At 43.9% G+C, this 16089-nt stretch overlaps 1 protein-coding gene across 1 annotated transcript in view; it reads left to right on the top strand.

Moving 5' to 3' along the window:
* Kremen1 (kringle containing transmembrane protein 1) overlaps nucleotides 1-16089 on the top strand; it is a 67825-nt gene that overhangs the window by 36060 nt on the left and 15676 nt on the right. Inside the window, exons 4-5 of the mRNA XM_051200474.1 lie at nucleotides 9850-9974; nucleotides 14654-14807. Of these exons, the coding sequence (XP_051056431.1) occupies nucleotides 9850-9974; nucleotides 14654-14807 (279 nt within the window). The remainder of the gene's footprint in view (nucleotides 1-9849; nucleotides 9975-14653; nucleotides 14808-16089) is intronic.

Genomic DNA, 16089 nt, shown 5'->3' with positions numbered 1-16089 from the left:
CCTGGGACTCAGAGGTCCCCCTGCCTCTGCCTCCCAAGGGCTGGGGTTAAAGGTGTGTGCCGCCACCACCACACCCAGTCTCCAATGCTAAGTCTTAACCTCCAAGTGATATTTGGAAATAAGACTTTCAGGCAGTAATTAGGCTAGAGGTGGTGAGTGGGGCCCTCAGAATGAGGAGAGTCGAGGGCTCATTCCACGCCACACAGGAGCATGGCTTCCACAGGAAAGTCAGGCACATGAGCAGGAGAAGACTCCTGGCAGGGCCATTTTGCTGAAGTACAGTTGGTGAACTGAAGTCACCAAGAAAAATTGAAAGATGTTAAAAAAAAAAAAAACCTTAAATGTGCTTATACCAAGTACATGTTGCAGGTTTTTATGCAGTGATTTAGTGTTTTTAAGTTGTAAAATTGGCCTGTATGAAACTGGTGTGCTGTTTCTAGATAACATGAGCCATGGCCAGCTGTAAGCAGGTGCTGTGTGTTGGTTCCCCAGAGCCTGCAAAGGGGCCTCAGGTACTCACACCAGTTTCAGCCATTTATCCTTGAGAGTCACAGAGCATCTGTAGGGAATATGGTGACGTGAGGAAGATGTTGTGCTGCCTTTAAGTTGTCCAATGTTGTTCGGGGAGAGACAAGGAAGCTGCATGTGGGATCTGACTCACCACACTGCTGTAGCACTCCATAGCTTGGCCATACAGCTCACTTTTGATTGGGGAAAGGTGGGGAGAGAAGGCAAATCTGAGTGATCCCTCAAGAAAATGATGCTTAGACTGCAATCTTAGGAATGGTAAAGCTTTCTAAGTAGAGGGAATATGAGCATAAAAGTCCAAAGGCCAGGGAACAAGATGAAGTTGAACACTACAAACAGTTCAGTTTGGCTGAAGAGCAGAGGTGAGATTGTGCTGTTGGAGAGAAGGGAGGGAGAGAAGGAAAATACATGCAGTACTGGGCCACCTAGGACACTCCAGGCTTTATCCAGGGATAACAGGAGCTTTGTAGCGTGGACATAGGGCCATGGAGCTCTGTGCCATCCCTGCCCCCATCACCAGCCATTCTTAAAATTTATTTGTATTTTATGTGCATTGGGGTTTTGCCTGCATGTGTGTCTGTCTGAGGATTCCAGATCCTATGGAACCGGAGTTACAGACAGTTGTGAGCTGCCCTGTGGGTGCTGGGATTGAGCCCAGGTCCTGTGGAAGAGCGGCCAGTGCTCTTAACTGCAGAGCCATCTCCTCAGCCACCTGTCACTGTTATTTTACCTCTTACTGTTCCTGTCTCTGACCCCTGCACCTACTCTTCTGCCTGGCAGCTACAGATAATTGTGGTGTCAGCATGCTACCCTCAAGTAGGGGGAGCCTAGAGACAAAGATGGAGCAGGAGCCTGATGCAGTGGTCTAAGTCACAGACATGTGCATGTATGTGTGTGCATGTATTCATCCTATAGCACACATGTGGAGGTCAGTTCTCATCTCCATCATGTGGGTTTTGGAGATTGACTCGGGTACTCAGGCCTGGAAGCCAGCACTTTGCCCACTAACTGTCCACCACCTCTAAGTCATAGCTTTTTAAATCATGATCACAACCCCATACGGGGTCGTATCACTGAATGTAGGGGCTGTGGAATTGGCACAGTGAAAGGTGCCTGAATGTGCAGTGGCAACAGCTAATTCGGAATGAGACCTGTAATGAGTCTGCAGTGCCTCCGGCAGCTCCTGCCTGTGTGGCTTCATAAGGCTTCTCTGCTGCCTCTCTCTGAACACACTGTGTACACTTTACTCTGCACACACCTCAGAACTCCACAACTAGTGCTGCCTGAAACAACTTGGCAGAGATTGGAGTCAACTGTGTGTTAGGATCTGCAGTGCTGTTACTGCCCATGCAAACTTCTGCAGTAGCGGTTCCCAGCCTCCCCAGTGCTCTGACCCTTTAACACAGTGCTCCATGTGCGGTGACCCCCCCAACCATAAATCTATTTTGTTGCTACTTCATAACTCTAATTTTGCTGCTGTTATGAGTCGCAATGTAAATATCTGTTTCCCAACCATCTTGGGCAATGCCTTTGAAAGGATTGGTCAACTCTCAAAGGGGTCACAACCCACAGTTTGAAAACCACTATTTAAGAAACATAATGGTTTAATTATGGAAAATAAAAGCTTTTAATATTTCTATTATATTATATATGTATTATCAAATTAATATACCTTTGAAATTATTATATTAAAATTTTACGTTTAAAAATTGCTGCTTGAGGGGCTGGAGAGATGGCTCAGTGGTTAAGAGCACTAGCTTCTTTTCTGGAGGATCTAGGTTCAATTCCCAGCACCCACATGGCAGCTCACACGCCTGTAACTACAGTTCCAGGGGATCCAACACCCTCACATAGACATACATGCAGCCAAACACCAACTGATGCACATCAACTAAGAATACATAAATCATTCTTTAAAAATTGCTGCTTTAGCTGCTGATGTAAGCTTCATTTAAAAAAAATCAATTATGAGCTAGAGAGATAGCTCAGTCCATATAATATTTATCATGCAAACATGGGAATCTGAGCCTGATCCCCAGAACCCATATAAATGGCAAGTGTGGTGGCATGTGATTTTGATCCCAGCAAAGGCAGATCCCAGGGCTCCACACTGGCCAGCCAGACTAGCCTAATTGACAGCCCCAGGCCAGTGTCTGGAGGATAGTGCTTCAAGAGGAATATTCAAGAGGAATATTAATGCTTGCCTTCTGGCTTCTAAATAAAAGGACACACACACACACACACACACACACACACATTCAGTGAATTTTTTTTCCTTTTCCCTGCCTTTCAGTGAATTTTGGTTTGGAATTAGAACAGAATTTCCAGCATTTCTCTTTTTTCCTTTTCTTTTCTTCCTTTCTTTTCTTCCTTTCTTTTCTTTGAGACAGGGTTTCTCTATGTAACAATCCTAGCTGCCCTGGAAGTCGCTCTGTACTCACAGGGTTCCTCCTGCCTCTGCTTCCCGAGTGCTGGGATTAAAGGCGTGCGTCACCACTGCCTGGCTCCAGTAATTTTTAAAATAGCCCTCACCACACTTTTGTATTATGATATGAAGCAATGTTCTCAGCATTGATTATAAAATCAAAGTATAATCAATTCTGACAAACTGAAGATGCTCATGTCCTGCGGCATCAAGTATTCAGTCAAGATTCTATTAGTCATGGAAAGATAGTAAGGACATCTGTTTCATTTACATGAAAATTTGCTTTGGTCTTTAATAGATGGTAAACGTGTGTGTGCACCAAAGAATAGTTTTAAAGTAAATTTTTGAATAATTGCTAGTAAACCTTTTATCTTTACCTATTTTGCAAGTATATGCAGGTGCCCCTATGTGTAAACACCTTTGAACCCAGCACACGTGTGTGCAAACATGTGTGTGCAAGCCAGAAGACAACCTCAGGTGTCATTCTTGGGAGCCATCAAGTTTGTTTTTTGAAACAGGTTTTCTCAGTGGCCTGCAGCTTGATAATTAGGCTAAGGGAATTTGTCCCTACCTCCCCGGCCTTGGGTGTGCATGGATATTTTATGTGCATTCTGGGGATCAAACTCAGGTCCCTGTAGTTAGACTTTACTGACTGGACCATCTCCCTGGTTCCCTGTTTTATAAACCTTTAGACCTGGGTCATATAAAAGTTTCTCTTGGGGGTGTGAAAAGGGTTATGAGAAGAAAAGGTTTAAGAGGTTGTGATCTAAGGAAGAGGCAGAACTGGGCAGTGGCAGCACAGAGTGTCATGGTGGATATAAAGTTGGAAGTTTGGGAAGTGGTAGGCTTGGGGCTGGGACAAGGAGCTTACCTTAAACCGCCAAGGTTCACGTAGATTAGAACAGTGCAGAGGCAGCCCGGCCCCTGATGATGCCCTTTGCGGTGCACCACAGGACCTCACTACCACATTGAGACACAGCTGCCTGGCTCTGATCGCCAAACTTTTGTGAATAAAGCTTCATAGGTTGCAGCTGTGTTCATGGAGCCTGTAGCCTTGCATTTATGATTGTGCCTTGGGCTGTGTGTAGACTAATATATAATAGCATGCTTACTTGAGCATAATGAAGTAAACAAGACAAAAATCAGAGTAAATAATCAAGACGATCATGACCAAGTAGTTGTTAGTAAGAATCATTAAGTGCATGCTCAGGTCTACATATGGAAGTCCTCTTTAACAAGCTCAGCTTGGATCAACACCCTACAGCTACAGCTGCTTGGCTCTGCAGTTGTTTAAGCCCTAAACCTCAGACGTTCTCAGGCCTGGCCTCGCTGGAGATTGGAGTGCTCCTGCCCCAGCTCCTGTTTACACTTGCTACTGTAGAGATTTGGTTTGTTTCTAAAGGATTCATTTTAAAGTTTGTACAGGGAGCCACAGTGGTTACATTTGAACCATGTGGGATGCAAGGGAACAAAAGGGTGACTGCCTGACTTAAAGGGGGAAGTGTGAGGGTTGGTATAGCCAAGGTACTTCCTGCAGACTTAAAATAAGCTGGTCAGATGGTTTAGGAGGAAAGTTTCCTGTGTGTGTACATCACATACATGCATTTTTTAAAATTAATTTATTTTTAGGTGTGTTAGTGTTTTGCTTACATGTGAATCTGTGCGAACATATAGGATCTTCTGGAACTGTAGTTATAGACAGTTGAGAGCTGCCATGTGGGTGCTGGGAATTGAACCTAGGTCCTCTGGAAGAACAGCCAGTGCTCTGAACCACTGAGGCATCTGTCTCTCCAGTCCCTATGCATATGTTTTATATGTTCAAAAGGCTGACATTCAGACACAGCTCAATAACCTGGGCCATGCTGTTTCCAGTCTTAAAGCAGGAAAATGTAGTCCCAAACTCACCAGCCTGGTTTGGGGTTTTAGAATTGGATCTAGAAGAAACTGTAGGGTGTTCAGAAAGGGGCTTCAACTAATAACTCTGAGTTAATGACATGGATTGAAAACTAAGTTCCTAAGAGACTGATGTGTCCCTAGCTTGTTAGGAAGTAACTGCAAGGAACTTATTTGGTATATATCATATATTAATGATCTATTACGTTGGAACAGACTACCCCCAAATTTAGTGGCTTCACATGCATGTTGTCACGGATTCTGTGAGTTAGAAATCTAGTCTGACTTAGTCTTGTGCATTGAAGTCTTTTATAAAGCTTCAGCCAAGCTATTGCCTGGGCTAGAGTGTCTCATCTGAGGACAGGAAGGGCAAAGAGCCACTGTCCGGCTCACATGGCCCTTAATAAGATGTTGTCTTATGTGTTTGCTGCCTGGAGCCCAGCCCACCCTCAGCACTTTGCTACAGGCCTCTGCTACAGCCTATTCCTCTTCTTGTAATCCTGCCAAGACTACATATTGAGACCTTGTCTCAGAAAGTGTAAACACTAGGGTGGCTTACACAGGGCATGAATTTTTATTTTGTGCACACTGGGGATTGGGAGAGATGGGGTCTCACTCTGTAGCCCTAGCTGGCCTGGAATTCATTATGTAGGCCAGGGTAGCCTTGAACTCACAGAGATGTACCTGCTTCTGTCTCCTGAATGCTGGGAGTTCTAAAATGCCCTGCAGTAGTATAAGTTTTTAAACAACATTGCCAGGCCCAAGTGGCTTCATAAACATAGCAGGCTAGGAGCCCAGAGTCCACATACATGCTGGTGTCTTCAGTGTGCTGTGTTGTGCAGCCCCTCTCCCTGGCCTGTTGATGGCTGTGTTTTTGATAAGTACTCACGTGGCAGAGAAAGAATGGGCTCTTGTATCCTCCTCTTATTCCATTGTGGGACTCACTCTTCCTGACATCATCTCATTACCCCCAAGTCCATTCACAATTTATTCAGACCAGCATATGAACTGGGGATAAAAGGAAGGAAACCAATCTTTTTCCTATATATCCACAAACTTGACTCTGACACCAGATGGGTGGGTTTTCCCCAGCAGCCAGTCCTGCAACTCTCCCCACACCAACAGGATGGCTTACAATTCTGTAATGCCTGTGAACACCCAGCGTCAGTGCCATGGGTTAAAGGATTTGCCCTGCAGGACCACACCCTGCTTCAGATGCCATCACAAGCTGTGAGTCCCTGAGCTTGTGTACAAAGCAAGGGTTTCTAAGACTTCCTCCACAGGTTTGTAATCTGCTGTAATAGCTCTGGTGTGTCAGAAAGGATGTGATAGGTTGAAGATGTTCCTTGGTTTAAGGTCCAAAAGGTTCTGAGCCCCTGTCCCAGTGGTGGGTGCCATTTCCCAGCATGGATATGCTAATCACCAAAAAAACTCCCTCGACTCCATCTCTAGTGGGTTTTCAGGTCTCATCAGGTAGGCGAAACCCAGTATTGACTCCATCTCTAACCCTTTCTCTTCTCTGGAGGATGGGGACTGGGACTGAAAGTTCCAAGCTACTAATTGTGGCTTGGTCTATCTGGTGTTCAGCCCCCACCACGAGGCTAACCAGGGCCCACCACGAGGTGCCTCATTAGAAAAGAGTCATCCAGCATCTCGAGGGTTAGAGAAGTGGCAGGAAGTGGGTAGAAACCAAGTGTATTTATTATTACATCACAGTGGTGTACAAGTATTCAGTCCGTAGCAGATCCCTGAGGCTATGTGAAAGCCAGCTCCCATGGTTGGTACCCATATTTATGTCCCTCTTGCCTCACTAGGCCAAACAATCTAGCTTGTGGCTGTAAAACACTAATGTGCTCCCTGTGGTAGGCTGAATAATGACCCCCAAAGACAGGACTTTATAATCCTGAGTGTATGAGAATGTGACCTTAAATGGCATGAGACTTTGCAAGTGTGGCTGAAGACTTGGGAAGGAGAGATTACCCTGGATTATCCATGTGGGCCCAGTTCATTTACAGGAAGATATGAGTCAGAGGGCCTATGACAGTACAGCGGCCGCCAGGGAAGGAGGTGATGAGGGAACCAGGCCGTGTGGCCATAACTGGAGTGTGGGTTGCTTCTTAGAATTCTTCAAGTATGGCTCAGCTTTGCTGACACCTTCATTTTGGCTCTTAAAATCTGCTTGGTTCTTCTGGCCCTCAGAAAAATGAAAGGTAATAAAGAGTACTGTTGAGAAGGCAGGTTTGTGGTCTTTTGTTCCTGCGGCGATGCGAAAGCACACTGTTCACCCGAAGACATGGGGAGCCCATTCGCTCTTTTGAAGAGCAGAGGTTTAGGTGCCAGGTGAAGGTAGGGTTCCTGAGGGTTTGTTTTGCCCTCTAGTGACTGAAACATTTTGTTTGTTCTGTTTTATTTTTTGTACAGTGTCGTGGGCTTCATAAAGACATTACATTCAAGTACTTTCGTATACTAGACTCAAGCATATCTGTGCTTTGTCCATTTTCACCCCCGTGATGCAGTCCTTTCTCTCCTGTGTCTAAAGCACACTAATCTGCTTCCTTCTCCCCAGTCCTCCCACTTGACATCACCCATGTGTATATAAATAGCTCTGGAGATTGCTTAGTCATAGAACCTGAGTTTGATCTCCCAGAACCTAAGTTAAAAAAAAAAAAATTTAAAAACCAGATGTGGGGGCTGGAGATATGGCAGTTAAGATCACTTACTACTCTTGCAGAGGACCCCGATTCGATTCCCAGCACCCATATCGGGGGCTCACAATCACTTGTAACTTCCATTCTAAGGGATTGAAAACCCCTTGGCCTCTGTGGTGTGTGTGATGCACATAAGCCCACACACACACACACACACACACACACACATACATACACACACACACACACACACTCTCTCTCTCTCTCAAAAATAAGAACAAATATTTTTTAAAAAGCTATTCATAATGAGCCATACATGCATGTGTCCCCAGTGCTGGCAAGGCAGACAGGTGACCCCTGGCACTCACCGGCCAGCCAGCCTGGCCTGCTTGGTGAGTTCCAGACTGCTGAGAGGGCACTTAAGAACAACACCCAAGGTAATCCTCTGACCTACACACACCCACACACTGTAATTTCCTTTTTTTAAAATTATTATTATTAGTTCTTTGAGAATTACATACATTTTTAAACCATATTTACCTTTCTTCCTATATTCACCCCCTTTCCTCCCCACCCAATTTTGGGATCTATCTTGTTTCTCTTCCTATCAAGTCCAAATCATGCTGCCCATATATTCATGGTCTTCCACTGGAATGTGTTCAAACTCCAGGGGCAACACTGTTAAAGAAAACTGACTCTTCCCCAGTAGCTGTCAGTTGCCAGTAACTGGTATTTGGTCTGTCTTGAGTTTGCACAGGGCTTGTGCATGCCATAACAACTAGTGTGAATGCAGATATGCAGCTGAATGTTTTTGCTTGTTTCGAGTGGGGGTTTCACTTTTCACTGTATAGTTCTGGCTGTCCTGGAACTCACTATGCAGACCAGGGTGGCCTTGAATTCACAAAGATCCACCTGCCTCTCTGCCTTCTGAATGCTGGAATTAAAGGTGTGTGCCACCATGCCTAGCTATAATTTTTTTCCTTTATGGTTGAGTAAAACTCCATTGTCTGTGTATCACATTTTTTAAAATTCATTCGTTTGTTGGTGGACATGCAGGTTGATTCCACACTAAACATGGATATACATCTCTGTACTATGCTAACTTAGGTTCCTTTGGGAAGTTTGGAGTTGTTTGGTTTTAAAGATGTGTTTATGTGTCTCTGTGTGCCTGCATGTATATATGTACATCACATGCATGGCTGATGCCTGCAGAGGCCAGAAGAGGGAGTCTGGAGTTCCAGATTGTCTTGAGCCACCATTGTGGCTGGGAATCCAACCTGGGTGCTCTTAATTATAGAGCCATCTCTCTAGCCCCTTTGGTTTTTAATTATTTGTTTGCTTTAAAAGCAAAGTCTAAATACATTGTGTAGCCCAGATTGCTCTCAAATTTACCATCCCTACTTTAACTTCAAACATTGAGGGTGGTGTGCCTGTGCTTACCACCCGTACTCTTCCAGTAACTTTGGAACAGTTTAGATCTGATTGCTTTGCTACTCTTTTTTTTGGGGGGGGGAATCAGGGAGGAGGAGGCACTTGCCACAGCACACATGTGAAGGCCAAAACACAACTTTTGGAAGTTGGTTCTCTCTGCCATGTGGGTTCCAGAGAACAAACTAAGGTCATCAAGAAAGTGCCTTTACCCATGAGACATCTTGCCAGGCAAAGTCTCTGTTTTGTTATGTTTTTACGGAGTTTAGGTCTTTTAGATCTCTTGTACATTAAGCTGTGAAGTCATAGGAAACAGCTCTGGCGGCCCAGGCTCTTTCCATCTAGAGAGCAGGTGAATGCTTCAGCTGAACCAGGTGCCCCCTCCCGGCTTCATTTCTCCTGATCATTTTCCTTCACCAATTTCAGGAAGCTGGCTCAGCTCTTGGTGCTTAACATGTTCAGCTCTTGGTGCTTAACGTGTTCAATGTGCACATTGCTTCTCTCGGCAAGACATATGCCCTACAAAGCCTAAACACAGAACCCTTCTCTGCTCATTCCTTCTATGTCTGTCACTTTGGTGCATTACTGGGAGTTGGCTGCCATGTGCCAAAAGCAAAGCAACCTTCTCTATCTTAAGAGATCCTCCCTAGCTCTCTTCAGTACCAAATTCTGCCAACACTGATAGAGTAAAATGAACATCTTCGGGTTGCTAAATGGGGACCTGCATGTCATAATTCCTCACAGATGGCATAGCATTTAGCAGAGAACAACACCAGAGGGTCCATTTTAGAGCTTGTTGTCATTTGCTTGTGTTGTACCTCAGGGCTGTAAACACTGTGGGACAAGCACACCTGGCGTAGGCAGAATTTCCTTCCTAGCGGTTCCCAGCCAGATGTTGTGAAATTCTTTTGTTTTGTTTGTCTCTAGTGCCTGGAAACCTTGGCTGCTACAAGGATCATGGAAACCCACCTCCTCTCACCGGCACCAGTAAAACGTCCAACAAGCTCACCATACAAACCTGTATCAGCTTTTGTCGGAGTCAGAGGTTCAAGGTACCAACTCTGCAGTGATAACTACAGAAACGACAAAGATAAATTAGAACAACCCACCTGTCAAGTCACGTGGGACGAGTGGGCTCGGGAGTCAGGCAGCACTCGGTTCAAAGATGGGAGCAGGCAGTAGCCCCTGCTTGGCCTCTGTCCGAGCTGTGATCTGTTAGAGCAAGGATGTTAATGACTCCACAGAGAGTCAAGGCAGCCATTCCCTTCCTTGGCGAACTGCCAGACCCACCTCTTCTCCAAATGTTCTCTTTTCTTCCTCTTCCTTATCTGAAATTTACTCCCCAATCACTAAAGTTCAGCAGTGCTGGTTTTTGTTAAATTAGACAGAAAAAAGAGCCCTCCCTCTCTCTTTTTATTTTCTCTCCCTTTTGCCTTAACCAGTTCAGTCTAAAAGCCACTAACTAGGCCCAAGAAAGAAGGGTACCCTGCCTGGGTTTCAAGCTCATGTGGGGTAAGTGAATGAGCAAGGCAGTTGAACCCCCATGACCATGTGGTTGGTTGCTTGTGTAGAACTGGAACATATAATGAATGTATCAAAACTAATGTATTCCAACTGCTGAAGAAGGGCTGTATACACGTGGAAGCTGGAGAAAACCGAAATGAATCCTAGAAGTAGTGTTCAGGGGATTGGATAGCGTAAGCTCGTGCCTTTCACTATGGAGAGGTAGATAATGATATAATTGTGCAATGACTGTGTGTGTATACACGCATACACCTCATCACTGTCCAGCACACTGATGATAAGTATAGCCAGCACTCAGCTTCTCCACCAGAAAGAAGCTCTGTGGGGAAATTACCCATGGTGTGCTGGTTCTGTGAAAGCATAAGATGTGCTCAGAACACCTCATGTGGGACAGAGACATTAATATAGACTTATCAAAAGGACAAAGCCACCTCAAAGGGGGTTCTACAACCTAACCCTGACATGCTCTAAGCTTCAGTTAATGATAGTAATAGATGCATCTTATTGACTAAAATAAGAGCACACACCACTTCATAGTGATGAATGAATGAACAGATAAACATTCCTGATCAGTGAATGCAAAATAGTAAGTATAAAAGGATGATGTAATTATTACTATATGACAACTGTCATAGTAATGATTGATAGGAAATGACCATCAAGGTCTACAAATATCCCAAGTCCTCACTTACTATTTGAGTAAAAATATATATGCTCTTAAGACTCTCCCACAGTGGCTGGGTGTGATGACACATACCTTTAATCCCAGCACCTGGGAGACAGTCAGGCTAATCTCTGTGAGGGCCAGGCCAGGCCAGCCTGATCTACATAGCAAGTTATAGGCCTGTCTCAAAATACAGCAAGCAAATGTGGGGGGAGGGGAAAGAGGGAGGGAGGAGAGGGAAGCAGAGAGAGAGAGGGAGGGAGAGGGTAGAGCATCATGTATTCCAGGCTGACCTTGAATTCCTAGTCCTCCTTGCCTCCCTCTGCCAAGTGTTGGGATTACAGGAATGCACCATAGTGCCTGACTGTAATTTAAATTATTTAAAAAAATATCTACAGCTAATATGTTACACAATTGTGAATGGTTCTGTGCTTCCTAAATAATATCATGAGCAACCAGTAATACCCACTCTTACCTCATTGGCCTAGAGGGCCTTGCAAAAAATATCTTTTTAAAGCCGTGGCACACACCTTTAATCCCAGCATTCGGGAGGCAAGTCAGGAGGATCTCTGTGAGTTTGAGGCCAGCCTGGTCTACAGAGTGAGTTCCAGGACGGCCAGAACTGTTACACAGAGAAACCCTGTCTCAAAAAAAAAAAAAAAAAAAAAAAAAAAATCATTTTTTTAAAAAAGAAATAAGCACTGGTTAAAAGCACTGGCTGCTCTTCTAGAGGATCCAGATTTAATTCCAGTAAATATTTTAAAATTTAAAAATTAGAAAGGAATAAGGTAAATAGATTGGAAAGTAAGAATTTTTATCTAATAGAATATTCTAAGGAACCTACAAAAAGGGACTAGAATCAATGAGTAAATTTAACAAGGTTGCAGGTTATAAGGTCACATACAAAAAGCTGTGTTCCCATATAATAGCAGTGAATAATTAATCATTTAAGTTTCTAAACAAATAATGATTATATATATTAATGATAATAGTACTATATATCTCTCCTTTGGGAGTTCACCTGATGCTCTTTTGTAGTATAGTTCAATAAACCCCTTGTTCAAAAAAGAAAATCTTACCATCTTACAAGAGTGTAGATAACTTGAGAATAAGTTGATTCCAGGGTGTCACCTGGTTGCAGGGAACTTGACTGGCATGTGTAAAGCCCTAGATCCCATCAACACTGGGAGCGAAAATGAGGAGAGGTTAATAAGATTCAAGAGCTCATTCGGAAACTAAGACCGTAGAGAACTAAAGAAGACCGCATAGATGATGGTACAGACCTCCCTGTTTACAGCTGAGACAACTAGAGTATTATTAAAGTGGTAATTCCCCCAGGCTACTCTATAAATTAATAATAAAAATAAAAAATATAATAAAAAATAGAGCTTAAAAAAAATGGCACGCTACTCTGAAGACAACACTTAGGAGTAAAGCTTGCCCAGGACAAGCAAGGCCAGGGCAGGGTCAGTGCCCCAACAATGCAATGCTAAAGGAAAATGGCCAACCCTGACATGCATATGCAAAGACAGAGGGTTTAGGATCACTAGATCCATCTTGGTAAAAGGCAGTTTGGTGAGGCCTACTCACCTGACCTGTAGACTTCCATAAAGCTACTGTCACCAAGACAGTAAATTATGAGCCAATCAGAAATTGCCTACATAAAAATCCAACCACCCATCTTTTTTTTTGGTTTGGGTAAATAAAGTTTTATTAAACAGAGCCATGCCTATTCATTTACATAGCTGTTTTTATTGTGTGGCCACAAAACTGGGTAGAGAAAGAACTATGTAGCACACAGAATAAAGAATATTTACTTCTGGCCCTTGCAGAAAAGGTTTTATAAAATCTGCTGTAGATCAGTGGAACCATCTAGAAACAGACCTCCACAGATGCAAACAATTGATTTTTATGGAAGTCCAACAGTGAAGCATTGTCATCAAATATTTCTGAAGAAACACTGCAACTCTTTCTGAAGGAAAATAAATCTTTAGTTTTGCATCAGAGTGTAGACAATGATTGACTTTAAATTAAACTACAGAAAAAAGTTATTGTGAGGCTGTCATAAAAATAGACATACAAAACAATAGACTTCACAGTACAAAAGTGAGCCTATAAATCCATGGCCAGTTGATTTTCAACAAAATTGCCAAGATCGTTAGATTAGAAAAGATAATCTTCAGCTAATGGTCCTAAAATTAAAGCCACCATGAGATGCACAAACATCAGAGTGGCTGAAGTCAAACATATCTACAGTAGCGGGTGACAAGGGTCCAGAGCAGTGAGAGCTCACACACAGTATCGGTAATGTAGCTTGGCTCAGTCATCCTGGGAAAGGTTGGTAGTTTCTTTAAAAGTTCTGTTCATAGTAATGAAAGCCTGGGACGGATGAAGAAGGAATGGTACTGTGCCCACATTATACAGACCTGTAGCAGGTAAAATAATGGTGTGGACTGTTAGCATTGGCTCCAATGTGTATGAACGTCACAGGCATGCTGAGTTGTTTGTTTTTTATGCCATTTTATGTTCTCAAAATGATAATAGTAGAAAAACTTGGTTAATAGTTGCAGGGTCTATGGGAGGCCCTATAAAACAAGAGCAGGAAGGCTACCAGTGTGGCACAGCTTGTTCTGAGTCAGAAGATCAGCTCCTGCAGGACTATGTGCTCAATTAGTGTATTAACATAAAGAGTGAAATGAAAATGTAAATGAGGGTTAAATGAGTTTGCTGTGAGAGTTAGCTATGAAGCACGTCTAGGAGCCTGAGCACGTGCAGTTCTTGCAGAATTTGGTTTCCAGCACCTATGTTCAGCTCCTCACAGCTGCCTCTAACTCAGATATTAGGGAATGTGACACCATCTTCTGGCCACTGTGGGCACCTGTACTTGTGTACATAAACAGACGTACACATGAAAAAATAAATCTTGAGAACTGGAGAGATAACTAAAGCTCCAAAGGACCTGGATTGATTCCCAGCATCTACGTGGCAATTTCAGAACAGTCTATAACTGCAGTCTTAGGGACCCAGTGTCCTCTTCTGACCTCTTAGTCCCTGCACATATGCAGTGCACAGACATACAGACAAATAGAAATAAAGGTTAAACTTTTTCTAATAAAATCTTACCTGGTTTACCTGGTACATAATAAATAGTCAATAAAATGTTTAGCTGTTTTTATCAGTATTTTATGTTTAAGGAATATTGTCCTTAAAGATTTAGTTAAATATAGTGGGGATGAGAACATTAAAAAGGAATTCTCATGGACAGGGAACACATTAGTAGTATGGAGCTACTGGCCAATTTAGAATAGACAGTAAAACTAAGGAATGGTCACGGGGAAAGGGTGGGCTGGGAAACTAAGGCTGATTGCTCAGGGTTTGGGGAGAAGGGGGCTGCCAGGCCCCTTTGGACCTGACACCCCTCATAACATTCCCAACATCAAGTGATAACGTTTACCCCAGGTCCCCCAAGTTCGTAGCTATCTCATAGTACAAAATATGTTTGGTCCACCTTAGAAGTGCTCACAGTGTTTTCTGTTGTGGCAGTTTGCTGGGATGGAGTCAGGCTATGCATGCTTCTGTGGGAACAACCCTGACTACTGGAAGCACGGAGAGGCAGCCAGCACCGAGTGCAATAGTGTCTGCTTCGGGGACCACACACAGCCCTGTGGTGGGGACGGCAGGATTATCCTCTTTGACAGTGAGTATGCTGGTGTCACAGGCATGACTAGGGACAGCACGCCCACCGACTTACCTTTCTGTCTTTATTCATTCACTTCTCAGTACTTACGAAGTACCTGTCATGTGATGCCAACCATAGCTCAGCCCCTGGGACTGAAGCACAGTGATCATCTGTAGTTATGATGAGTGCTCTGAGTAGCTTGGCTATTGCAGGCAACTTTGCTGGTCCTAAACCATCATGGCCTGCAGAGTAATGATCCATGGGAAGCAAGAAGTTAGTTTAGTTCTGCACTACTCAGTAGCTGGTGTTGGTTCAGACTTCAGGAGTCTGACCCCAAGTACTTTATTTTAGGCATATTTCAACACAGCACAATTTGGTGACAATTTTCCTGGTGATAATTAACTCAGTCCCATGTGTACAATAAAGCTTAAAATGTGACCACATCAAAACTCTTTGTAAAGTATGTGTGACATCTTCGTAAAGGTAGGTTCTATAGATTGACACGATAAGGGTGTGGAGGAGGATCCACTGTGGCCTTGGCCGCACAACGCATAGGGCACCAGTCTATTAACCACATCCCCTCCAGCCTTCTGGTAACAGATTAGGCATCCCTCCCTTTGAAGGAACAACCCAGTGCATTTAACATTCCTGGTTCCCTTGGTGCTAATCTGTGAGTGCAGACCGTCTGTATCTCCCATAGGCTATCTTGGGGCTACTTGAGCAGTATAAAGATTCGGCTTTCAACTTAGCAAATACACTGGTGTTCCTGTAGAGCATCTTCTCTTGCATGTTCTTGTTTTAAAACTACACCAATTGTGTTTGTAAGCATTGGGGCTTTGTGCCTCACCACAGTGCGTCTGAGAAGATAGCCTTGCAAACCCTTCAAGTCATTTTTCCAGCCCTGTCAGTGTGCTTGCCTGCACCACCACCTCTCTGTCCCACCACATTTGTGAGGCACCAGCAAGAGGCAAGGCTGTGCTGAGTCAAGTGTGGGTCTTGACCTCTCCAACACTGCTGTCTCATCCCTTGTCATAATCCACATACACTCAGTGGCAGCAAGACCTCATGAGAGTTATGGCACCTGATTTTAACACTCCACTAAGGGAAGTCACAGGTGAAAGGTGGAAGAGAGACCTTGAACTTACTGAGAGTAATTTAACCCATCTGCAGGATCTTTGATGGCCTGGGGACCAGGCATGCATTCCTAACATCTCAACTAGGCAGGGAGCTCCACTTTGAACAAAACCTTCACAAGACATAGAGCTGCCCTAATAAAGCATCATAAATTGAAGGGCTTAAA

The sequence above is a fragment of the Phodopus roborovskii genome, unplaced genomic scaffold (assembly GCF_943737965.1).
Source record: "Phodopus roborovskii unplaced genomic scaffold, PHOROB, whole genome shotgun sequence".
Classification (NCBI taxonomy): Eukaryota; Metazoa; Chordata; class Mammalia; order Rodentia; family Cricetidae; genus Phodopus; species Phodopus roborovskii.
Note: the sequence above shows the minus strand (reverse complement) of the source record. Positions and strands in the feature narration are given on the sequence as shown.